General features: G+C 38.9%; 1 protein-coding gene across 1 annotated transcript in view; it reads left to right on the forward strand.

The window, feature by feature from the left end:
- Window positions 1–25,879, forward strand: part of CRYBG3 (crystallin beta-gamma domain containing 3) — a 103,461-nt gene that overhangs the window by 60,150 nt on the left and 17,432 nt on the right. The window contains 5 exon segments of the mRNA XM_032489790.1: window positions 7,070–7,212; window positions 7,320–7,446; window positions 8,346–8,378; window positions 13,853–13,965; window positions 17,582–17,708. Coding sequence (XP_032345681.1) covers window positions 7,070–7,212; window positions 7,320–7,446; window positions 8,346–8,378; window positions 13,853–13,965; window positions 17,582–17,708 — 543 coding nt within the window.

The raw sequence follows: 25,879 nt of genomic DNA on the forward strand, positions 1-25,879 counted from the left end.
TTATGTGACTTGCCTGCTCTTCTTAACTGCCATGGTTATTATGGAATACTTACATTTACTTTTCATCCTTTGATTCCATAGTCATTTTTGAGCATCTGCTTTGTTAGGTGTATTATGTCAGGTGCTGGAGACAGGGTGGCCAGAGACTCAGTCCCTGCATTCTCAGAGTAGGCAATCCGGTAGGGAAGGCAGCAGCTATGTAAATGTTTGATACTGTTTTTTGACTATGATTGGATTAAGCACAAAGTGCTCAGGATACCCAGAGAAACGTCAAGTACTTCCACGGGAAGTAGAGGAAAAGATGACAGCTGAGCTGAAATTTCAAGTTTAAGAGTTAGCCAGGTGGAGAGATTTTGGGACAGAGTGAAGAGGAAAGGTAGGTGTTTTAGCAAGAGATTAACATTCAAAAAGGCAAGGTTGTGAGCCAGTGGTTCTCAGCTGGGGGTGACTTTTTACCCCTTAGGGGGCATTTGGCAGTGTCTGGAGACGTTTTGGATCGATCTGACTTGGGGCGAGGGCTGCAGCGTGCTACTGGCGTCTAGTAGGGGGAGGCCAGGGATGCTGCTCAACACCTGCAATTCCCCCAACAGCCCCCACAACAAAGAATCTTCGGCCTAATGTGTTACTAGTGCTGACGTTGAGAAACCCTCGTGTAAGTGAAACTGGTGAGTTTTGGAAATGCCGTTAAGTCACGGTATTAGGCAGAACTTTAGGAAGATGAATCCAGAACCTAATAGTGAAGGGCCGTTACCTGCCATGTTGAGTTCATACTTTTTTTTCTTGGCCTGACCGTAAACCACTGATGAATTTTGGGCCTAGTTAGCATGATTAGATTAGCAGTTTGGGAAGATCTTTTTGGTGAGTGTGTCAAGAAAAGGCACGCAGTGTAAGAGGCAGCCTGGAGGCAAGAGGTCTAGAACGTTACAAGCCTCCAGGTGGAAGCTGATAAAGGCACAGAGAAGAGGAGATTGATGGTAGAGAGTCCTGCAGGATGTCAGGGCTTCATCAGACGTTGTTCATTTTTCTGACCAGCTCTGGAGACTTCTTTAATGTGTTCAGAGAGGCATGCTTTCTTATAATTAAGGAATTAGCACTGCAATGTCTTTCCAAAATAATCTTTACCAATGTAAACTCTAAACTCTCTGGCATGGCCTCCAAAGCCCTCTTTGAAGGAATTGATAATGGGTCTGCATGGACTTTGGATGAGCGCAGAAGTTGTGCGTTTTGGCCCCTTAGGTGTTTCTGTCTGTCAGGGCCACTAGCAGCACTGTTGTTACCCTTCAGCTGGTCGGGCGGGAGGAACCAGAATGGAAGAAGCACAGGGAACAAGGGAGCATTTTGTGTTTGTGTGTGTGCGCGCGCATGCATGCATGCATGAGTGAGTGATCCTTGTTACTAAGAAAGTGAGTTGCAAACCATTTCTACCTAAAATAAATGTAGGACAGTCCACTGATGACTGGGCACTGCGTTTGCTCCAGCAATGGACAGCTAGCTTTTGAGGTGTTTGGTTCACAGTTGTAATGTACAAGGGCTGTGGGTTTTCTCTGCATCGCCACTCCTCACTTGCCCACTAAAAGGCAAGCAAGACAAGATAGAGCCTTCATCTTTTTTTCTTTTAGGTCATTGTGACCACATGCCTTGAGGAAGCTATGGGTCATGATTCAAAGCATCTTCAATTTAAAAAAATTTTCCCTCTTTTTTTTTTTTTTAAAAAAAACATGACTGGAAGTGTTGCTCCTAAAAATGTTCAGCAATGGATGTGATGTTATCTTCCAAAGATGACTGTGGCTAAGACAAGCAAAAATAGAAACCGAAACCCCAAGGCACTAGTTGAAATCTTCCAACACTAGAAAATGTGGAAAGAAAAAAAAAACTCTATAGCTGAATAATTAGGAGATATTTGATATAGATATGCTATAAATAGTCAAAGATAAAGTACACTGGAAAAATTGGCATGTTAATTACTGTTGCTCACAGAACTGTTGGGTATTTACAAAAATGATTTATAGTTTTTATTTAAGTAAGTAAACATTTCTTTCAAAGAAAATCTGTTTTCTTCAGATTTTTTTTTAAAATTGGAAGATGAGTTTAGCTTGTGAAGATGCTATCGTGATCCTAGTTGTCGTAACCCTAACATTTTCAGGTACTTATTTGTGCCTTTACATGTATACCTCGCACTTAATCTTCACAAAAGCGATGAGATATGAGACTCTTATGAGTCCCATCTTACAGATGCAGAAACTAAGGATATAAGAGGTTAGGTCCTGTGCCTGAGTGTAGAGCTGTGATTTGTGGGCAAGTCTGTCTTATTCTAGAGCCCAAGGTGTATTACCCATTTTCCTCTGTTGTAGAATGATTAGACTAAAAACAGCACCTCAACAGTGGAAAACTAGAATCTCATTCGACCAAAGGCTTACTAGCATTTCATTTGTAGCTATAAATATATAGTCACTTTGGGGACTAATGCACATATATAATGAATAATTATTAACGTAATTTTCATGCTGTTTATAATTTTATGTTCACTAAAGTGTTTCAGATGAAATATTTTATACTCTCCAGACATAACACATAATTGGAGAGGAGTTCTCTCTCTTTTAAAACCGCTGTATTGAGGTATGATTGACATGAAATCCTGTATGTAACAGTGTGTACTTAATGTATATACCTGATGCGTCTGGGGATAAGTATACATGTGTGAAACCATCACCACCTCAAGGCCATAGAAATATCCATCTCCTCCCAGAGTTTCCTCCTGCCGTCTTTATATTTATTAATTTTTTTGTGATAAGATAAAACAAAAGATCTTCCCTTTTTGAAAACTAGGCATGTGGTACAGTATTACTAGACATAGGATTTGAAGCTTGTGGGGTGTCACAGCCTGCATAAGTTAGCAGGTAGAGCGCTGTGAGACATCTATTCCCCAGGTAGACTCTCAGAGGTCTCTAACTTGGGAAAGAATGAGGCGGTGCATTTAAAATCGAAGTTGAAATAATATAAAATGAGCAAGAGGACAGATAGAAAAATTGTGCAACACAATGCAATCTGCTAACGTCCTGGCTTGAGTATGGGGAACACTCTGGATCTACTAAGGTCAGATCTTGGACATGTTCCGTAGGGAAAATGTGATATGTGTCACGGAGTGCTTTGGAGGGGACAACCAGAAATGTGTTTCTAATTCCAAATGAGTCAGGCAGATCCATTGACTTGCAGTTTATTATTTTGTAAAAAGAAAAGGACCAGAAGGAATACAGCAGTATTTAGACTCCAGGGATGAAAGTAGGAATTTTTATTCCTTGGCTTCCTCGATAAAACTTTCTTGGTATGCTTGTTTTTCCTCAGTTTTATAGTATCTGAACTTTTGGATTTGCTTTTGTTATGATTTTCAGACTTGGGGCCTTTTTGCAGATCTCTGAGGCCAGGTGGTATGCAGCAGACATCACTGTGTCTCCTCAATTAATGGATTCAGCAGATCTCCACTGGTGTCTCCTGTTACGTTGCCCACCCTGGGGGTTTGTGTGAAAGAGTGCCAGGGCCCAATGAGCTGAGGGATTTTATGGAATTTAAAAACAATCAAATTACTGATCCTGCAGACTGATTTTTGGTCCTGAAGCAACGGCTCATTAGTTTTCTCTAACAGTGGGGAGGACAGTACGTGAGGCTGTATTAGACTGTCGAGATTTTTTCATTGGATTTAAGTACTGTAAAAATTTCAAATGGAATGTAGATTGGAAGTTCCTTCATTATTCATTCTTCTGGAGCAACAGAGCTCCACTTAAATCTGTGTGATTTTCAAAGTTATTTAATTGTGCTTATAGTTGGACTGATGGTAACCCAGTAACTGAACAGGGCTTACTTACCCTGGGCATGACTCTGAGAGTGCCTGTGATGGTCACCTCATGAACAAGCCAGTTAGGAGTTTTGGTTTTTGTGTTTTCTTGCACATTTCATGCCATACTTTGTACATGTGACCCTTGGAGAGTTAGCCCCAGGTGACTGGGTTTGGCTTAGAGTTAGAGCTCTGCCCAGCAAGGATACCATATTGATGGCAACTAGTCAACTACATCAGATACTAAATATATGTTCAGTTTGACTGAAAAACACAGAGTGTCAAAAATCAGGAGACTGGCTCAGAAAGGTACTTAGAAAAAGATGGAAGGCAGAAGCTACAAGACAAGAAAAGCCACAAATAAACAAAAGCGGAAGATAGAAAAAGAGAAAGGCATCACTTAGGAGACTCCTGTGGCCCTTGGCCATGTGTCTGGGAATGGTCGTCAGGGTAGGAAGGACACAAATTCAAGCATGTGTGTGAATTTATTTGTGAACTCATATGCTGCCAGCACTTGTCCTTGGCACTGGGTCCTGTGACAGTGGACCCCACCTTCTCTGCTCAGCTCCTGGCTGTATCATTGCCAAATGGCCTGTGCCTCCAGCCCGCTGCCCAGCTCACCCTCCTGGCTGCTGCCACTCTCCCACAGCCCACACAGTGGGATTTGTGCAGAGCATTGCTCAAGTAAAGTATGTCACATCATGACACAAGTGATTTCTCAATGAAAGGGCTCAGCTACAGCCCATGTGCACCTGTCTGTATTTATCGTTTTCTACCCTTGTCCCATTTTACTCCAGCATGACACAGTGACCCATGGTATATGTCAGCTTGTCCCTGCTCCCTCATTCCTACAACCCTAACAGGGAGTAGAGCACAGCGGTAGGGGCCGAGGAAGTAAAAGCAGGCATGGAGCACTGCAGTCGCCAGAGGGGGGCCAGAGAGGTCCATTTGTGAGTGTGGCTCAAGCCCCATCCATTGCGGTTGGCGTCTGACTCTGTGGCTACTGAAACCAGTTCCTGACCAGGACCCAGAAGGAGCCCCTTGGGTTGTCATCACCACAGTGTACCCTCACAGCCACCTGGAGCTGGTTACGCACTTTCAGGTTGCAAGAAACAGAGGCATTTTCATGTTCCTCAAGTGACGGAAGTTTATGTTGTCAGTGTAGCCCGGTTTGTTGATGTGGCATCTGGCTGTAAAATTTAATTTGGGAGGCTTGTCCCCGGGACCTTGAGGCAAATCTCTTACAGGCTATTAAAGCCTTGGTTTAATATATGTGTATTCCAGATTTATATCTAGAAAATGGCAGATCTGTATCTGTAGTTGTATTGAGATAGAGATATAAGGAAGGATGGTGAGAGTGATGAACATAAAGCCACCCAGCCCCCCCCTTTTATTTTTAAGAACCATGTGAAAGCAATGAACGTGACAGGTGTTCTCCGGTTCCAAAGGTTTAATCTCAGGGAGGAATTGAAAACACAGATATGGGTTAGGAATAATTTTGTAATAAAAATTTCAGGTGAAAAGCATTTATCTTTTATTCTAAAGTCTCAAATAAAATTTAACCCAGCTGTGTCAGCAGTTTTTCAGTCCTTGAAAGTTGACAAGTAAGTAGTGAGTGCAAGAGACCTTTTTTTAAAATGTATTTTCTTTCTCTCCTCATTGATGCTTTGTTTTTATTGGACACTGTTTTGCTTGTTCATATAAAATGTATGTTTATCCTAGAAATCTTAAGAGTATGTTTATATAATAATCATGAGAAATTTGATAGTGTTTGAGATGTACAGAAGCTGATAACATTTCTTCATAGGTCTAAGACTTGATTTATAAACAGTGAAGTAGTAGTGGAATGAATGGAATCGTTTCTTTTTTTTTTTTAATGCATTCTATATTTTCCAATTAAAAATATACATATTACAATATTTTGAAAAAAAGTAGAGTAAAATTGTCCAACTTCCCTGGACCCAAAGATAACCACTCGTGGTCTTTTTTTTTCCTTCTAGTCTATTTCTTAATGAAAAGTTGGGGTTTTTTTGAGAGCTTGTAGTCTTACCAAGTTTATAAGTTTGAGATTTTGTCCCACTCCTTCATCCTTCCATTTATATCTGACAGTGATTAACAGTTCAGACTAGGCAAATAGATTTAGATGCAGTCTCTGCCACTCAGCTGTGTTGTATCAGACAAATTACTCAATTTTGTTCGCTGTAAAATGGGAACGATAGCAATAAAATCACATGTGGTGGCTCTTTTGGAAATAATGCGTGTAAAACTCCTGACCAGTGTTAAGTATAGGATGGGTTTTTAGCTGTTAGCTTGTTAACAACTCTTCTTAATTGTATTTATTTCATCAAGTGGTAGATGCATAAAGTTGTTATGTTTATAAATCTTTTGGACACTTACACCGTTGACAGCATGTCACTACGATAAATAATGCATCTTTGCGTATAAATTGCCCATCATTTAGTTTTAGGAAACTTTTCTTAAGAAAAAAGGAATTTCAGGCTCAAAGAATATAAACAATTTCAGTCTTCTAAATATATTTCTAAATTATTTTCTAAAATAACTGTAAAATTTTTACTTCTACTAGCAACGTTCCATGATAAAACTGGGTTTTAGATCTCTCTTAAATTAAAAAGTGAAATTATATCTGTTTTAATTTGAATTTCTATATTTTTACTAGTGAAATTAGACTTTTTTTTAATGTTAATCTTTTTTGTGAATTATCTGTGTCTTGCTGATTATCAAGTTGGGTCTTAGAATTTTTCTGTTATTTTTGTCTTATGTGTGTTTTCTGACTATATAAATATGTTGTCCTTAATTTTTAATAAACAATTTTTGTCAAGCAAGTTTTTTTTTTCTGTTACATTTAAGCTCATAAAATGCTCTCCCATGGTACCCGCAGTACATTGTATATTTACTTTTTGTTTCATGTGGCTTTTGCTCTTTGGGCACAAGTGAGACTTCAGTTTCCTTTACAGTTAGTGTTTCATATGATAGTCTGTAAGTCCCAGCAATTTACTAACTGTTTTATAAAAATGTTATGTTTTCCTGATTCAATTTAGACTTTTTTTTTTCTTTAAACTATTAAGAGTAATGACTATTAAAACTATTTTCAGCGCCATTTAAAATTCTTGCTGGAGTTATTTGTGTGAAAATTATCCCACAAGTATGTGAAAAGTGCTGACACAGCAGTCTGTAAAGCAAAATGCATATATTCTCCTGAACTTTCTTTCCTCTTTTTAGAATTTCATAGAATCTTCTATCACACTGTTTGAATCTGATCTAGAAAGTGGGAAGTTTATTGACATTACGAATCAGGAAGTTTCTGACTTAGAAGAAATTGGCTTTGGCAGTGAAACAAGATCCATTCACGTTAAAAGTGGCGTGTAAGTTGTCTCCTATCCTGAGAACCTGGAGAGATTCTTTGGGTTTTAAAAGTACTGGCTGCTCGATTCTATGTCACCTCTGTTCTTTTTCCTTTTGTCCCTGCTAGATGGGTTGCCTACCAGCAGAAGTTCTTCTGTGGAGAACAGTACATTTTAGAGAAAGGAAAATACAAGTGCTTTTTTGACTGGGGAGGATCAAATAATACAGTCATGTCAATACGACCTGTCCAGCTGGTGAGTCAAATGCGAACATAGCCAGCGCCAGTGACGTGTGCGGGCGTGCAGCTGAACGTGTGGGCAGGCTTTTCCAAAGGGGAGCTGTTCGATTATGTTGTGTGTATCTATAGAGAAAATGAAACAGCATATGAACGTTATAGACTCACAGAGAGCTAGTAGTTGGTATTAGTGCCTCGATGATTAGGGGCTGTCATTTGATCAGCTCCTTCATTCAGCGGCATTCATTTAGTGCCTCTGATAGGTCAGACAGGACTGATCACGAGACAAAAGATGATTAACACCGCCCTGTTGGGTCTCAGCCTCTAGACATGTGCGTAGTTACTTATATTGTGAGTCATGAGAAACTGAGTGTGTGGGCTGTGCTGGGGGAGCAGGGGATGGGGGAACAGAGAGCCTGGGGAGTTGGGGACCATGCTGCGCCTCAGAAGAGGATGCACTGAGTGATGTCTTAGGGGATAAAAGCAATTTTTACAGGTGGGGAAGTGGGGCAGAAAAGGCGGTCCCACAAAAAGGGAATCATGCAAAGTCCTGAAGTTATGAGAGTGTGGCCAGTGAGGATGTTAACAAGCACTGCAGGACAGTAAGGGTGCCCACGGGATAGTGGTGGGAAGGGAATGGTGGGAAGATCAGACTCTGTCTTTCTGATGGACCTTGGGGCATGTTTACTTCTAACTATAATAGTACTCAAAGTAAATTAGTAATAAACACTAAAATTATTGTAAGATAATTCAGTATGTTATTTGACAATCCCAAATCTAACCAGTTCAAGGAATCTAGTAAATTGCTCAGACCATTTATTTTTTTTTTCACTTTTGAAAGGATGTTTTCATTACTTTCAAAATGACAACTAAGATTATATGATTGTAATTTTTTAAATGTTTTAATATATGTTTCAGGAACCGCTTGGGATAAATGAGCCTCCACATTTGGTATGTTTAAAAATATTCTGAACTTAAAATTGTTAAATCGCTTACTAGAAGCACTGATGCCCTCTCTCTCAAGCCTGTCTCCTTCTCCCAGATGACGTTTGTGTGTCTGTGTGGCAGGGCAGTTTATGTGGTACTAGGAGCCCAGAAGCACAGGAGGGCCTGCCGTCTTTAGTACTGGTCTCCCTGGCCTGGATTTGTCACAGTCCTTTTGTTTTCTCCTAAGAGAGCTTCAGCTCTGACCACTTTGGGCTCCTCTGGATCCTCTGTCACTCTCTTTCCTGTTGCCCGTCTTCTCTCGAGTGTCCCCCTCTAACTCAGCACAGGATGTTCTGCTGTCTGTGGAGGCGCAGACTTAGCGTGGAGGAACGGCATGCTTGTTGTGTGGATGTATTTCTAGTAACCCAAGTCACGTATTTCTGAAAAGCACTGATAAAACTGCAACCCTACTTCTTTATTTGTAGTGTGTTAATGGTTTGAAGGGTTGGGCAATACCCTGGAGCTTAATGTTTATTTACTATCCATTGAAGGCTAGAAATTGTGCTTATTTAGTGCTTCTAATAACTCTGTGAGGTCAGGATTTGTCCCATTTATTAATTAAAAAAATGAGGTTTAGAATTTAAGTGTCATTTTATACAGCTTGAAATAGCAAAATAGGCATTTTTTCAGTATCTAATACCAAGATTTTATATCAAAGAAAGACATATCGTGTTATGAATAGTGATAGGAACATAGGAGAAAGAGGGGATGAGAGACAGTGCTTCTTCCTTCTGTCTCATTTTAAGTAACAAATTCAGAAAAATGTCTTCAAAAAGCCTAACTTGGTGATTAATTTTAAATATTTGACATTTGCTAGTTTTACGTAATGCTGAATCTTTTTCTCTGAATGTGTATGTTTTTCATGTTCAGGTCAGTGTTTATATATTTTAAACCAGCTTAGTTTAACCATGTTTCCATTCACAGTGCTTTCAGGTTTTATTATTTTCTGATTAGCTCAGGCCTCTTGGGAACATTTCCTCGCTGAATATAACTCAGTTGCTGTTCTGAAGACATTTCCTGCCAGATATTTATTTTGAATCTTAGAAAACTCCAACTGTGGGCTTTTCAAAGCACTTTTTTCCCCCCACTTGCATCAACATAACATGAATTAGAAAAGAAATGAACAGGGGTAATTCCAAACTGCACATTTTCTGAGTTTCAAGTGCAAATAGAAAGTCACATTCTTTTGAGCTCTGTTCCCCGCCCCCATCCCTGTCCTTTTTTGCGAACTTCCTTGTTTGGGGCAGATTGCTCAGAGCGCTTTCTTTCTAGTATTTCCAGTCCAACTTGAAGAGAAAGGAAGCAGCAGCAAATGCCCAGTGACATCGGCCCTGTTTCATTCTTCTGATTTGGGCTCCGCCATTGCCGTGGGAGATGAAGGTCTCTGACAAGTGTGTGATGGCTGGATGTCTGGTAACATGCAGACAGAGCCTCCTTAGTCTACCCAGTACCAAAGCTCTTAGTATTTCACATTAGGCCAAATTGAACGTTTTGTTTGTTTTCACTTACCCAAATAAGAACAGATGGATCTTGGCTGACAGTCTGGTGCATTCAGTAACCAGAAAGTATTTTCTCCTTCAGGAGTAGTCGTGACAGGTTGACAAGTCAGAGGCTGTGTTCAGATGGGGTGGTTATTCTCCCTGCCTGGGGAATAAGGAGGAAGTCACCTCTCACGTTCACATCAGAAGAGAGAATTTTCTTTTATGCTGGTGATTTGAAAGGGAACCTCAAGCAACCTGAGAAGGGAAAAAGCCAGAAAATATTTGTGTGTAGAGATAAATATATAGCCTGAGAGTTATGCTAGTAAAAATATTATTGCTGATGTGTAAGCATATTATGATGATTTATGTGTCTTATTTGGGACACAGAATGCCACCTTTTGAGAAGATTGTTTTTTTTCCTGTGGCTGAAGATCAGTCACCAAATCTAATTGCCAACTCAGAATATTTGATACAATGACAAGATCATTATAGAGTTTTTCACAGTTAGCAAATGGCCCTTTCTTTTTGCTTTTACTTTTCCTCAAACAAAACAAACAATGTGGATTATTTCATAGTGTCTTCATCTCCTGCTCTTAGCAAGTCCTGAATATCAGAAATCTCACTAGATTAAATCTTAGAAAAGTGAGTTTTGTTTCCAGAGAGGTTATAGTTGGGCAGCCACTGTCTAGAAGTTGTAACCAGTTCCCCACTTTGACCCAGCAGAGGACTTTACTTTCTTAGAATCTTTTTTGAGTCCCCTTGCGGATATAATTAGAAGTTTGGATATCTTTACCTGCTGAGCCTCTGTTCCATTTCATACATAATTCTAGCTGAGAAAAAGCAACTGAATATTTTCTTGTATTGGATAGTTTGGCCAAATTGAATCTTAGAAAGATCACAGGGTCTTTAACACTTGTGGTTACTGTTACATGTTTGGGGGATAAGAAAACAATAGTTTTAGTCAAGTATCAGTAGATTCAAGAGCAGCAGGGGAAAACATTTCTTTGCGGTGTGATAACCGGATCATTCTTAGACTCTAGAGGCCAGAAATACTCATGCAGTAGTACTTACTTATCTAAGTAAAGAAAGGCTTCTATGGGTAAACAGGGAAGTAAAATCACTGTAGAGTAAGTAATTGATGTGAAAAGTACATAACACTGTGGGGCAGTGCGATGTAATACAAGAGTGAAAACAAGACTGTTCTTTGTTGAACAATCAGTATGTTTGTGTGAAGGCAGTCCAAAGGGCTGCAGAAAGTCTCGTTTAGACAAGGTAGAATGTTTCTCATAGAAATTATTTTAGCACTGAAGTAAATAAAATTACATTAAAAATTATTTTGATATTGTGGAATAAATTAAGTGAACACAACTTCTTTTGCTGGGTCAGTAATTCAGCTCTTGAGTCTCTGGTTTGTCAGAGAAGATTGCATGTGTTTGTGTATATTATAAGTGAAAAATACATAGCAGAAAATGAAAAAAAGGTTTTCTGTGAAATTATCAAGGGATGATGATTTCTGCTTCAAAGCGTAGTTCTAAAGAACACAGAAGATATATTTGTGAAAAGGCACCTTGCAAACCAGTGATACACTGCCTTTTTTTTTTTTTCCTTGCTTCCATACAGTTCCATGTAGGAGGCGGGGAGTGCTTGAGCCATGCTCCCGTGGCTCGGGGGGATGGGTGTGGTTCAAAATAAACTAATTTCTTGTTCATCTGACTATTCATCTGCGTTCTAAGCAACCTATCTGAGTTGTTTTGTACATTTATTCTGCACTAATCTGGAAGGGAAACCAAAATGGCGAGTTTATCTAGCTAGCTTTTCACAGGACTTATTTTCACCAAGGCACTGTCACTTAATTTCACCAAGTATGGAAACCACAGATGAATGATTATAATTAGAAAGCACAGAGTTGGTTTCTGTAGGGGTCCCTCCTCAGAACATTGTTATGAGAATTTTTCTATTCTCAGGCATTTGTAAGGCAGTCAAAATGGGGTGTTACTTTTCTGGGGCTGGACAAGTCTTGGGTGAACCATATACCATATCTCATTTTGGGGGTAAAAATAAAATAAACTCAGATCTGTATTAAGCTCATTTTTTTAGTATGGGTAAAGAATGTTTTAACTCATTGAATCAGAACAAGACTTGATGGCAGAGTGAGTACCTATGTGTGAATTTTAATTAATGCTTCTGAGTATGAAGACTGAGACTAAAAAGTAGAGGTGGCTGGTACAGATACCATCAGAAATACGCTGAGCTTGCACTGTCAGCTGTCCAGGATTTGACATTTCATGACTTCACGGTGAAATATTGAAGCATAAATCTTAAGCTCAGAAATATGAATATAATTAATTCAACAAACTGGGAAAACACACAATGAACAAGGCACCTGTGATTTCTGTTCTCCTGTGGCTTTTCTGATTCTTGTAGTGAATAAAGATAATATTTGGCTGTAGGAGCAATTATGCCACACTTTTGGAAGTTAAATGTGATTTACTTTTTAGCCTCCCATGTTTTATAAGCCTTTAAGTTAAAAAACATAGTCTGAAAAGCCACTAACCAAAATATATGTTGTTATGAAGGAATTCAGGGCCGTTTGCCTGGACACAAAGAATTGTTCTGGGAGTTGTTCCAGAAGTCTTTATTGTTTTGGACTTGCTTTTTCTCGCTTTCTCCTGCATCCACCAAAGGACCATGATAGGAACTTGATGGATCACACCTCCTTAAGTCAGGGAGCCCCTTGGTGTTTTAATGCTCCAAGTGCAGCCTCATTTCACAATAAGAAATCATACTGTGCAAGCCCCAGTGGTCGGGGGAAGTGGTTCTCTCAGCTTTCTGGTTTTGGCTTCTCTTTGATATCAGGCCAAGAAGCAAAGTCAGAGCAGAATGAGATAGCCAAGAAATATTTCCTCAGAACTCAGAGACCGTCCATCTCTGAGAGGACCCTTGGGAATATGCAGGAGGTGGACATCAGCTGCTGAAAGAAGCCTTGTTCTCGATGACAGCGCTGGCGGGAGAGAGGGCGGCGCTGCAGATGGTCATTGTGATGCATTCTTAGCTACAGTGCAGGCCTGTCGGAGCCGGGTGGATCTGTGGGCCATGTTATTTCAAGGCTCCAGTGTATTATGAAACATTTATAGGGCTCATTAATTTTTTCTTGCCTATTAGAGATCCAGGGCCACGAGCGCTGCAGATGATTCTATCTCTGGTCCAAAGGGAACTGTTGAGATTTCATGAATTTTCCTTGACAAAAATAACTAAAGTAGAAAGGTTGTTATATAAACCTGTAAGTTGTGCGTTCAAGGTATTCCTATCAGTAAACTGAAGTCTGTGGGCTGGAATGCATGACACAGACATCTTCCCTTCTTCCCCGTAAATCTTCCACTAATCTCATCATTATTATCTTCTCTGCCATCTGCTCCTGGGGTCTTGCAGGCCATCTCAGGCTCATTTATGGGCATACGCCTGTCCTTTCTCTGTCTCCCTTTGATGAACTGTGGATTAGGAAGACTTGGGGAGAGAAGAGGCATGGTCACCAGACCCCACACGAATCCCAACAGCCTTCATGTTTAGCACTAAATTGCTTCTTCCTTAAGACATGCAGTCTCACCGCAGGGGCTAGTAATTGTCTGATACAATGGACGGGGACTGCATTTTAGTGGAGGAGGGATTCTGGTTTACTCCTGTGGGTAGAATTGTTTTCTGGGCCTCTGTGCCCAGACCCTGATGCAAGGGGTGGGTGGAAATGGTAAATAAATCTTGACATTTCTGGAAAACACTTAAGGAAAAAAAAAAGTGAGTTTAAGGAGAATCATCCTTAACATGGATTCATTGTTAATAAGTAAAACACGAGTGTAGTGTTTTGCTGAATTTTTATAAGTACATGAAACGAAAGGTTTTCATTTGCTTTTGTGATGATGTCAAACTGTTCTCTGTGTAATCGCTGTGTTGTTGCTCTTGTAGCTCAAAGCATTCAGTAAACCAGGGTTCCAAGGTGAATGTGTAGATTTCACAAAAGAGATTTTGGATTTGACTTCATCATTCTGGCCATGTTCTTTTAAAGTTCTTCGGGGTTGGTAAGTATGCTTTATTGAATGATTTCCACTGTTGTTTAATAACTAAATTTCTGCTAAATTTATGGAGCTTTGACTTTATTTTTTGCATACACAGTGAAATCAAAAAATTTTAACCAGTAGTCAAAAGCTAATTAGCCTATATTAACTTAGCCCATCTTGTGTCATGAGCCATTGTGCACTGCTGAGAAACAGGATGCTGACTGGCCAACTCTGGGAGTGTTTTGGTGATTTTTTTTGTCTCACTGTTATCTTAGATTATTTCCTAACTATTTTGAATGTTTCATTGTGTGTTTACTGTATAGTGTAATAGAATGCTATAAAATTAGCATTTTTGTCCAGATAATACATATTACTCCTAAATTTTTAAAAAAGGTTTTGTTTGTTTAAATTATTTGTTGCCCCCATTTCACAGATTAGGATCCCTGCTTCAGAGTTAAGGTTTCCCAAGATCCCACACCAAGTGTCAGACCCAGGATTACTTTGGCTGTTTAGTGTTTGTTTGTTTTAAATTCTGTGTTCTTCCAACTGCAGCAGCATATTGGACCTTTCTCACGTGGGTATATGAGACTGTGTGTTTTTCAACTTATGTTCTAATATCTTCTCTCTATGTATCATTTTTATTGTGGTACAATATGTATAACATGAAATTTACCTTTTTAGCCATTTTTAAGTGTATGTATCTTCATACATTTTTAAGTATATGTTATCTTCAGTGGCATCTCTGTATATCAGATATCCACCTAATAACTCAGATAGCCACTTAATAACTCATCAGAGTCTCTTTCCCAAGATATCTTGGATTCATTGATTCTCCTCCTTTTTCTCTCGAACCAGTAGAGACAAGGATCCTACTTTCCACTTGAGGAATTTCAGTCTCCTAATTAGTCCTACCCCGATGTCCTCTTATTTCCAGTGTTTATCACAAACCAATCGGAGCCCAGTTGTCTGTCCCAAAATCCAGTTTAATGTTTTCTACTACTCTTCTTTAAATCCCAAGGTCATGCTCTCATTAACAGTCAGATCAAGTTCAGATTCTTTTTTCCTTTCCAGGATTTGCCATCACTGAGTCTCATTTTCCATGTCCATGTTCCAGTCTGTCCTTGTACTGTGCCCCATCCTCCCCTCACTGGGCATTTACTCAGCTCTGTGTTTCGCGCCTTACCATCTATACTGTGGGTCAGCAGACTCTCTCTATAAAGGCCAGGTAGTAAGTATTTTCAGCCTTGGGGCCACAGAGGCTCTGTGCCAGCTACTCAGCACCGTCACTTCAGCACCAGAGCGGCTGTGGGTGATACACACGTGAATGAGGATGGCTGTGTTCCAGCGAAGCTCCGTTTGTGGATGTCAAAATTTGAATTGGATTTAATATTCACATATCACAGTCTTCTTTTAATTTTTTAGATCATTTAAAAATGCAAAACCAGTCAGCTTGCTAGCTGTTCAAAAACTGGCAATGGGGAGGATTTGGCCCACAAGCTGTGGTCTGCCGTCACCCCGCTCTGTCTCAAAGGTTGTAGGTTTCAGGTGAATCTCGCCAGCACATGTTACTTGTTTGGCCCACACACTATGTTTAAAGTTTTTTTTTTATATCAATACTTAAGTTTAGGATATTTTTCAGAAGAACCTGATTTTTACCTTCTCTTTAAAAATCAGAAGGTTTGAAAACTCTGGGGAAACATCACCTTTGGTACTGAGTAGAGAGGCGCGTGTGCTCCCCAGCGTACTGTAAAACTGCTCATTTTTATTATCTGCCAGGCCTCCCACAGGTATGTAAGTTTGTGAACCCTGCTTAATATTAATCCAAATACATATTTTTAAGATTTAGTCCATCCTCATTCCTTCTTTTAACCTTCTTGATTAACCCTAAATCAAGCAGTCTTTTCCTTCTCTGATTTCCTTAGCTCTCACTACTTTGAACCCCTTCATATCAGTTACTGTTTTTATAGTTACTTCCAAGAAGGATATGAACGTTTTACAGTAGTAAAACACATAAAGTAGGACACGGTTAGTTAAATAGATTATCTGCAACTCTAGTGAGAAATATGTATGTATACACCAGAGACCTGAAATAATTTTGTTACTAGTATTTGGCTCTGAGTTTCTTCTCCTCTAAGATAAAAGAAAACATTTTGCAAGATATATTTTAATTTTCTGATGAGAAGGAGCACTGAAGTTTTTCTGGAGGGAAATATTTTTTCCTGACACTGAAGTCTAGGACAAATTAGTCGTATATGTTGCTTCGTGTAGGAAATATTTATTTTATTTATAAACATATATAATATATATACTTTTTATATATAGTGTATACATTTTACACCACACACACACACACACACACACACATATATTTATGGGGGGGAGAGAAGTCCCTAGGTATGTGCAAGGATTGGCTCTGGAGTCCCCACATATACCTAAATCCACGGGTGCTCAAGTCCCTTATATAAAGTAGCTTAGTACAGTCAGGCCTCTGTGTCTGCAGAAGAGACATTTGTGCATACAGAGGGCCAACTACATACAAAATACACATTTTATATATTTTATTTATATTTATGTGTAGTTTATTAAACTATGGCTTTAATAAAGGAATACAAGAACCATGGTGATTAAGTGCCTGTAGTGCTTTAGAGATCTGGATTTGAGCCCGGTACACCACAGCCTCATTCTGTAACGTTAAGCACTTTGGACCATCTGAACCTCAGTTTCCTCCTCTGTAAACGTGGGATAATAACAGTACCTACCTCAGAGGATTCTTACAAGGACTAAAAAATTAATGCACAGAGGGGCTTAGCTCCATGCCCAAAATACTGAAAACCTTTGATAAATATTGGCTATAAAATGCTTATTACATAGAAGACATGGCAGTAAATTAAGGCACACAGCATTTCTGTGGTTATCAAAAGTTAGTGTCGTCTAGCTAGAGTATAGTTCTGGTGATCTTAAAGTATAGAGCTAGAACTTAAACACACGAAAGCTAAAATAGTAACAGCCAATTAATTTCTCCCTTGGGCTCCTTCTTTCCAAAAGGGCATGTCTTAACCAAGCTTTTGATGACTGCTGTGTTGAAGGTAATTTGCTATGGAATATTCTAAAGGGTTCATTTCTTTTGAAAAATCTCCACTAGCTATCAGCTGTGCAGGTGACATATTCTTAAATACTGTTGTGTGAATTTTTAGGACTCTGGCTTCTAACTCATCCTAGACTGAAAGCAAGCTCATTAAATAAGTATACAAATTTTTATTTTTCTCAAAAAGAACTTCTCATCTGTCCAAGTACTTAATAATCACTATAATTTGATTCCAGGTTTTTTTGTGCTTGAAAGCACTGAATGAAGCTAATGTCTTTAGCTTACAGTGGATGTGTTACTTCAAATCTCAGCTCTGTCATTTAATAGTTGGGGGAGTCTTGGACAAATCATATAACCTCAGTTGTGTTGCCTGTAAAAATAAGGGCACGTTTCTACCTCATAGAATTATTGAGTGCACAGTGAGACAGTAGTCTGGCACGTGGTAAGCACCAGGACTTTTATGTCCTACTCCTCATTCTGGTTCCCACTGCATGATGATGAGTCAAGCTGCCAGCTGATGGAGTTTGAATGTTTCACTGCTTGCTTTTTCAGCTGGCTCCTGTATTACCAAGAGGACATTTCCAATAACCAGTGTGTGTTAGAAGAAGGCCTCTATGCTGACCTTACTTCCTGTGGTTGCCCAACATCCAGAGTCAAATCCCTCAAGCCCATTGACTATGTAAGTTCCTTACTGAATGCATATTTATAAGACTTTTTCTTGTCCAGTTTAATTACCATGAATGATAATGTGAAGTTGGAAGAAATAATACAAGGGAAAATATAAAAATCTTAATGAGTGACTTGTAGATTGTAAAATTGAGATTCACTCATGAAATCCAGCCTAAGTGTGAGATTGGTATTTTTCTTTTTTTTTTTTTTTTTTTTTTTAGCAGAATGCAAAATTTAGGAACTAGAGCAATAGAGGCCTGAGCTTAAGTTAATACTTGAACCAGTTTGGATGATATTGGCAAAGTTACTTAGTTTTCTCGTCTGTGGTAGTACTTCATAAGGCTACTGGGTCACTACATGTGATGGTGCCTGTAAAATGCTTAGCACATGGTGAGTGCTCAGTATTAGCTATGAGTATCGTGGTTGTAATTGTTATAGCTGCTTAAAAAAAATAATAACCTGATCATTTTCTTATTCTATTAGAGAAGTCACATGACAACTTGTCTGCTACGTAGGCTTACAATGTTACTTTAGGGCGTGGACCACCACTGGTTTCATTTCAAACCTTGTCTTGGGGGAACTAGGGCTTTCCTGCCTGGTGTGTAGAATTGTCTGGGTCACCTGAGACGGCTACATTTATATAGAGTAAGTAGTTTCTCCTTTCTATCATATTTACTCAGAATTTTAAATGTGAGAAAAACAGGATAGCTATCTGGGACATTCACTCTGGGCTCTTGGTTACTGGTGTTTACGCAGAGGAAGTTGTGAGGATCTGGAATATTTTCAAGATGCCTAGTTATGATAATTCCCTAGGAGCATCTGGTCAAAGCTGAGATTTACACGATGATGACTAGAAGCCCTACATGGTGATAGGAGGGACTCAGACCTTTCAACCAGAGCTGATGATCATACTCGGGATCTTTGATCTCAACCTCAGCAACGTGGTCTTATTTCACAAGGCATTCCTGGAGAGAGTATTCTTGGTATCAGGCTAAGAATAGAGTCTTGGCTGAGGAGCAAGAATAAAAATAGCATTCTGGTGTGTCTCAGTGGCCTTTAGACACCAGCTTGGAAAGACTAAATGGCTACTGATGCTTCCTGTCTATTGGAGGAAAACTGGTTAAAAACAAAATAGTGGGGGAGGGTATAGCTCAGGTGGCAGAGTGCATGCTTAGCATGCACGAGGTCCTGGGTTCAATCCCCCCAGTACCACCTCTAAAAATAAGTAAATAAACTTAATTGATCCCCCACCCCCCCCAAAAATAGAATGTATTCTGGTCAGTCTCTCCAGGTATTGATAAGGCTGAAAAAAGCATTGGAAAGTAGTCTGCGTTTACTGAAAAAGGAATTTTCTTAGCAAATTGTAGTGGTAAAACCAGCAGATATATACTTAGATAATCCAAATTGGTGGTATTACTATTTTTCTTTGAAGAGTTAAAATTCTCTTACATTCATAAAGTCAAAAATGAGTAATTAAAATTAGAAGTGAAAATATATATAGAGAAAAGAAACATCTTTACACAAGATATAACGTGCAGTTGCATGTCCCTGGTTTGGTCCTGTGGGATCCAGGCAGTGCAGGTGAAGGTGCCTCTTGGGAGGGACTTGAGAGCTACAGCCTTTTCACTCCAAAAACTGATTAAAGAGCATGTTAGTTTTCTTAATGCGTTTCCCAGGTATGTTTTAAATTTTTGAAAGGTCTTTGTTGAAGACACGTTTAGGCAGTAGGTTTGGTGTTGAAATGGAAGGAGTATGAGATGAGGTTGGGCATCCCAGCAAAGACCTGCAGGTTGACCAGGAAGCAGCCTCAACAGGTACTGCATCCTTGGTGACGTCAACTGTGCTTCACCCTGGTGGCCCTGAGTTGATCAGACCTAGGAGACTGATAGGTAAGCCAGAGGGCCAACCTAGTGATTTGTAGTAGGTGGATTCTGGTGACTAGAATCCTTGGGAATTCTGTCCTGGGCATTTCTGTGCCTCTCTGGAAGAACCTAGGAAACTGAATTAGTTACCAGAATGTTACTTGTTGAGCTTAAGATTTGGGTAAATGGTGGTTGTCTTGAGAGTAACTTCCCTAGCCTAACATTCCCTACAAAAGGGGCCCCTCCCGTTTCCCCAGGGCCCCTTGTGGCTGCATTTTCCAGATTCTGTGTCTTCTTTCTATGGAAAATTCTAGACACAGTGTACATCACCTGCTCTCTGATTCCTTCCACAACTGTGCTCTTACTTAGGGACTGATAGGCCTTTTCCTGTAAATTGGTTAATACTGTTGTCTATGCAGTGTGATTCTGGATTCATTCTGGGAAATGTGACATCCGGTTAAGTTGACTTTACATATATATGAGTTGATTTTTTGGTTTTGCTCTTATTATTATTTGGATTCTTTTTCTTTTATTGAAGTATAATAGCTGTACAATAATATCTGAATTACAGGTGTACAATATAGTGATTCACATTTTTAAAGGTTATATACTTCATTTATAGTGATTATAAAGTATTGGCTATATTCTCTATGTTGTACAGTATATCCTTGTAGCTTATTTATTTCATACATAGTAGTTTATACCTCTTAATTCCCCACCCCTATCTTGCCCCTCTGCCCTCCTCTCTCCCTACTGGTAACTATTGGTTTGTTCTTGGAATCTGTGAGTCTGCTTTTGTTGTTGTTGTTGTTATAGTCACTACTTTGTTATATTTTTTAGATTCCACATATAAGTGGTATCATACAGTATTTGTCTTTTTCTGTCTGACCTATTTCACTTAGCATAGTGCCCTCCAAGTCCATTCCTGTTGTTGCAAATGGCAAAATTTCATTATTTTTTCAATTTTGCTTTTATTAGCTAAAACTGCAGAATTATGAGGGTGTTACCCATAGTTGGCATTCCTAGACACCCTGTGACTTAGTGCTAAAAGTGTCATCATGGTATAATACTGAGGAGCCGTAAGACTCCATCTTCATACAAGATCAGTGAGTCTTGAATTTGACACAACATTGTAAAATGACTATAACTCAATAAAAAAAGTTAAAAAAAAAGATCAGTGAGTCTTGCAAATGACAGTTTGCTCCAGGCTGATTTTTATTTGTGCAGACATGTGTTTCATTCTAGGGGTCCATGGATGCATAATTTGCAGTCATTTTATAGTGAAAGGAGCTGTGAGCATACATTATAGTTCTGCTTTTCACTAGGGTGACCTTGTACAAATCACTTAATTTATTTTGACCTCAGTTAACTCATCTGTAAAGAAACTGCTAGAACAAGTATTTTTAAATCTTTGACAGCCTCTAGTATCCTGGGCATGTTTCTAATTGGACATGAAAAACAATATATCCAGACTTAAGACTCACATGGTCTGAGGGAATAAGATGGTATATTAGCTTTAGTAAGGTTTATGCCATTAGAACAGTCCCCAGAACTGTTGGTAAGGGGCTAGAGGTGGGTGGGGAACCTAAGTAAAATGTTTAAAGCATTGGTCTAGTAGTGTGTGGGGTAACCTGCTTCTGTTCCATTTCCGTGGGAGCAGCAGTCTGCTTGTTACTTCTTCAGTGTCTCCATGGTGGCTTGGCATGGAAGTTGGCCTCCTTTGAAGTATAATCCAATCCTGGCAGCTATAAGCAGGCAAAGCAAAAGAAACATTATAACAAGAGGTTGAAGGAAAAGTTCACATGAAATTTATGACTGTGATGACATAAGTGATCTTAAAAGGTAAAATAAGAATTGGCAAGGCAGTAATTCATTCTGTGCAAGAGTATTGAGTAAGGGGTAAGCTATAAATAGAAGGCTCTAAATCCAGCCACAGATGAAAGGAAGCAATGACTTTATAAAGTGTAGAAGAGTTCAGTTGCTATTAAATTTTCAGCTGAACTCATGTGTAGTTAATAGTAGTGACTCCAGTGTACATTTTGAACACGAAGGCCAACAGAAAGCTACGGTAAACATCATACTTCCAAGTGAGACATCTGAAGCATTTCCTTTTAAATTCAAGCAGAAGACAAAGTTCTCAACCATCAGCATTTCTATTCAGCATTAATTTGGAGTCTTAGACACTTTAATAAGATTAAAACCAAAAAAGGTTTAAAGCAAGAAACAAAGTTGTCAAGAATATCGACTGACAAGTTATTAGGACTCATATGAATTCTTTAAAAGTTGCTGGATATGAGATAAATGGCAGTTAAAATAGAGGATATGTAGGAATAAATCTAACAAGCCAAGTAAACCCTTTGTGAGAAAAATTGTACAAACTTCTTTAAGGACATAAAAGATGGAGAGAGATTTTTATAGATGAAAAGACTCTATTGTAAATACTGTGGTCTTCCCCAAATTAATAAAATTTCAGGCAAAATGCTTACAGAATCTTCTGTATTTTGGGGTGGTAGTGGTGGTAAAACATGACAAGCTCATTCTAAAATTAATTTGGAAAAGATGGGGGTTCAGAATAGCCAAGATTATTTTTAAGAACAATAGGCAGGATCACTTGTCTTCCATTATTTATCAGTAGTAATTAAGATAGTGAGTATTGGTGCAAGGAGAGACAAATAGAACAGCAGAATAGGACCGCACAGGAACTGACCTACATAAATAATGGAATTTGGAAGGTGACAGACAGCATTTCAGTGGGGCTATTATGAAAGACAGTTGGCCCTTCACATGGAAAAATATACAATTAGAATCTTGCCTTATTCCAGACACAAAGATAAGATCCAGATGGATTAATGGCAACTTAAATGTGAAAAACCAACTCAAATGAAATGTACAGTGTGGGGAATTTAGTCAGTACTTATGAAATATCTTTGTATGATGACACATGACAATTTATCATGGTGATTGTTTTGAAATGTGCAGAAATACTGAATCACTGTGTTGTGCACTAGGAACTCACACGTGTTGTAGGTCAAGTACTTATACTTTAAAAACAAGCAAACAAACTCAGAAAAAGATCAGATTTGTGGTTACCAGAGGGTGTGGGGAAGGGGAACTGGATGGAAGTAGACAGAAGATACAAACTTCTAGTTATAAGATAAGCAGTAAGAATGTAATGATAAACAGATAACACTGATATGATAATGATAAACAGAATTAACACTGCAATATGTTATGTACAAAAGTTAAGAGAGTTAAGTCCTAAGAGTTCTCCTCATGAGGAGAAACATTGTTTTCCCATTTCTTTTATTTTGTATCTATGTGAAATGATGGGTATTCACTAAACTTATTGTGGCAATCATTTATTTCATTGTGGCAATCATTTCACAACGTGTGTAGGTCAGATCATCATCTTGCACACCTTAAGCCTATACAGTCCTGTGTGTGTCAATTATATCTCTATAAAACTGTAAGGAAAAAAAAACTTAAAAGGAAAATATTGGAGACTATCCTAATGATATTAGAGTAGAACATACAAGTCAGTGAAGGGTAGAAGGCAAGTGTGTCAAGTTTCCTGTTGCTTCTGTAACAAATTACCACAAATGTAGTAGTTTAAAACAACAGAAATGATACTACAATTCTGGAGGTCAGAAGTCTGAAATAGGTCTTACTGGGGTAAAATTAAGGTGCCGGCAAGACTGCATTCCTTCTGGAAGACACAAAGGGAGAATCTGTCTCCTTACCTTGTCTAGCTCCTAGAGGTCCCTGGCGTTCCTTGGCTCGTCGTCCTCTTCATCTTCAAAGTGTATCACTCCAGTTCCGCTCTCTATCCTCTATCCCTGACCCTCCTGCCTTCCTCTTATGTGGACCCCATGTGACCATGTTAGGCCTATCTAGAGAATCCAGACAAATAGCCCCATCTCTAGATTCTTAACTCTCAATCACATTTGCAAAGTGCCTTTTACTATATCAGGTAACCTGCTCCCAGGTTCCAGAGATTAGGATGTGGATATTTTGGGGGGTGGCGGGGAGGGCAGTGGAAGTGAGGGGACATTAGTCATTGACTGAACCAACCACAGCAAGCCACAGATTGGAAGAATATATTTTCAGACCTTTATAAACTGCAGAGGTTTAATGTACAGAATATCAAATCAATTGAGAAAAAATAAAAGCCTATTTCAAAAATCAGAGAATATGAAGAGGCACTTCAGAGATGTGAGAATAACGGCTAAGGACATACAAAGGATGTTAAACCTCACTAGTGATCAAGTAAATGCAAATTAAAGCAGTAATTAGGTAGTATTACCTTACTTTAGATTTGAAGATCTGACAACACCAAAATTTAGTTTAATGGTAGAGAAGTGGGATTATTCATACACAGGTAGTGGAAGGAGTGCCAGTTGTGATGAGGGAAAAATAAGGATGTTTGATGCATCATTTATGGATGGAACAAACTATACAGCATATTGATAAAAGGAAATACAATATAGTAGGCGAGGTTCACGTGTTACTAAGGATGTTACAGTAAGGATGTGTAAGAGCTAGAAAGATTCACGACAGCTTCAGGGTAGTGGAGGGGGGAATTAAAATTCAACTGGACAAGTTATGTTTTACTTGTTTATACAATTTGATAAAAATATAGTAAAAATGATTTACTTCTGGGTGCTGATACATGGTCATCTAGGTATTATGTATTCTTTTTGAAATGTATTATAACCTTTTTGTTAAAAAGGAAAAAGATGAGTTAGAAAGTAAAATTGATTTTCTAAGTTAAATGGAAGAAGCTTTTATGAAGGGGATTATAGTTCACTGTAGAAGAGTTTGGTTTGGGAGGCTGACAGACCACTACGTGTTGGCTGAGTGACCCTGAGCATATTTCTGGCCACTCTAAGCCTCAGCTTTCTCATCTAATAAAATGAGGATTAAATGAGCTAGTGCATGTGAAGCCTTTAGCACATGAAAACACACAATAATATTATAATACCTCATAGACAATAATTAACATTTGTTGTACAACATCAAGACTTGATAGACTGAAGGTATTTATATGATTTTATTTTAAATAGGCCAGGCTTAGAAGATTCTAGGTTACAGTCTAATTAGAGGTTTATGAGCCTTCTATTACATTTTCATTTCAGATATCTTTTTGGTATTTCTCTGCACTGAAGCACACACTATGTTTACTTTCCTTGAATTCAGTCCAGTTGCCCTTAGTCTTCTTAGCCATGGTTCATTTGGCAAAGATTAGGGTGACGTGATATTGTCAGCTGTACTGATAGGGCTGTTCTCAGTGGCTGTTTGCAAGATATTTTTAAAATAAAATAACATGTTATATTGAGAATCTAACCAAATAACATCCTGAGGTGCTATCAACATCTTTTCCACACAAGCAGTGATCTGAAACTCAAAGAACTGTAGAGTGCCAATGTACAAGTCTGTAGGGTTTGTGTGTGTGTGTGTGTGTGTGTGTGTATGTAAATAAGTGGGCATGTTTATTGCTCAAAAGGAAAGAGCCAGAAAAAAATGGAAGGTGGAAATGTCAGAGAGAGGAAGAAAGCTGATGATGAGAGACAGTTGATAAGGGACAAAAGGATTCAACTGGACTTGGCAACTGGAAATACCTGGAAGCGTGAAGATCTGCTTAAGGCAGATAAGGATGTAAAGTGCTGAAATGCAAACGATGATAGCTAACTTTGCTACTCTGGCAGATGAGGCCGCAAAGACGGCTGGAGATCAGAACGTGAAGGGCTCTGTACACCAGGAGAGGAAGTTTTGGACACTTGCTAGAGATCAGGGCTCAGGATTTCCTTTCAGCTCAGAGATCGAACTTGTTTAAGTATCCTAGGCACTTGGCAAATTATCTGGCCTGCAGCAGGAATTCAGAAATGTTTGCTAAATTGAATACTTTCTTCTCCCTTCTAAGCACTGAGAAGCAAGGCAAGATTTTCACGCCTTGTTTTCAGTATTAACAGTCAGTCAATAAATTGTCCAAGTGATTTTCATCTCTGTTCTCACTTCCCGGATGGCCTCTTTTTCTCCAATAAATGTGGTCTTTGAAGGGGACGTTCCCTTTGATTATGTTTTTGTCAGCAATCTCTCTCTCCCCTTCTCCCCCCATCATAGTCTTAACACAGACTCTAACTCGAGACATTCTGTGTGATTATCCAAGCCATGCTTCTAGGACACCAACATATTTCCATTTCAAAAATCTTTTGATTATGTGCTTTCAAGTTATGGTTTTTGTGCTCCCTAGAGCAAAAGATTAAAGTCTTGGCCCCATAATGACACCAAGCTAATCAGTATAATTTAATATTTGCTTCAT

Source organism: Camelus ferus, chromosome 1 (assembly GCF_009834535.1).
Source record: "Camelus ferus isolate YT-003-E chromosome 1, BCGSAC_Cfer_1.0, whole genome shotgun sequence".
Taxonomy (NCBI): domain Eukaryota; kingdom Metazoa; phylum Chordata; class Mammalia; order Artiodactyla; family Camelidae; genus Camelus; species Camelus ferus.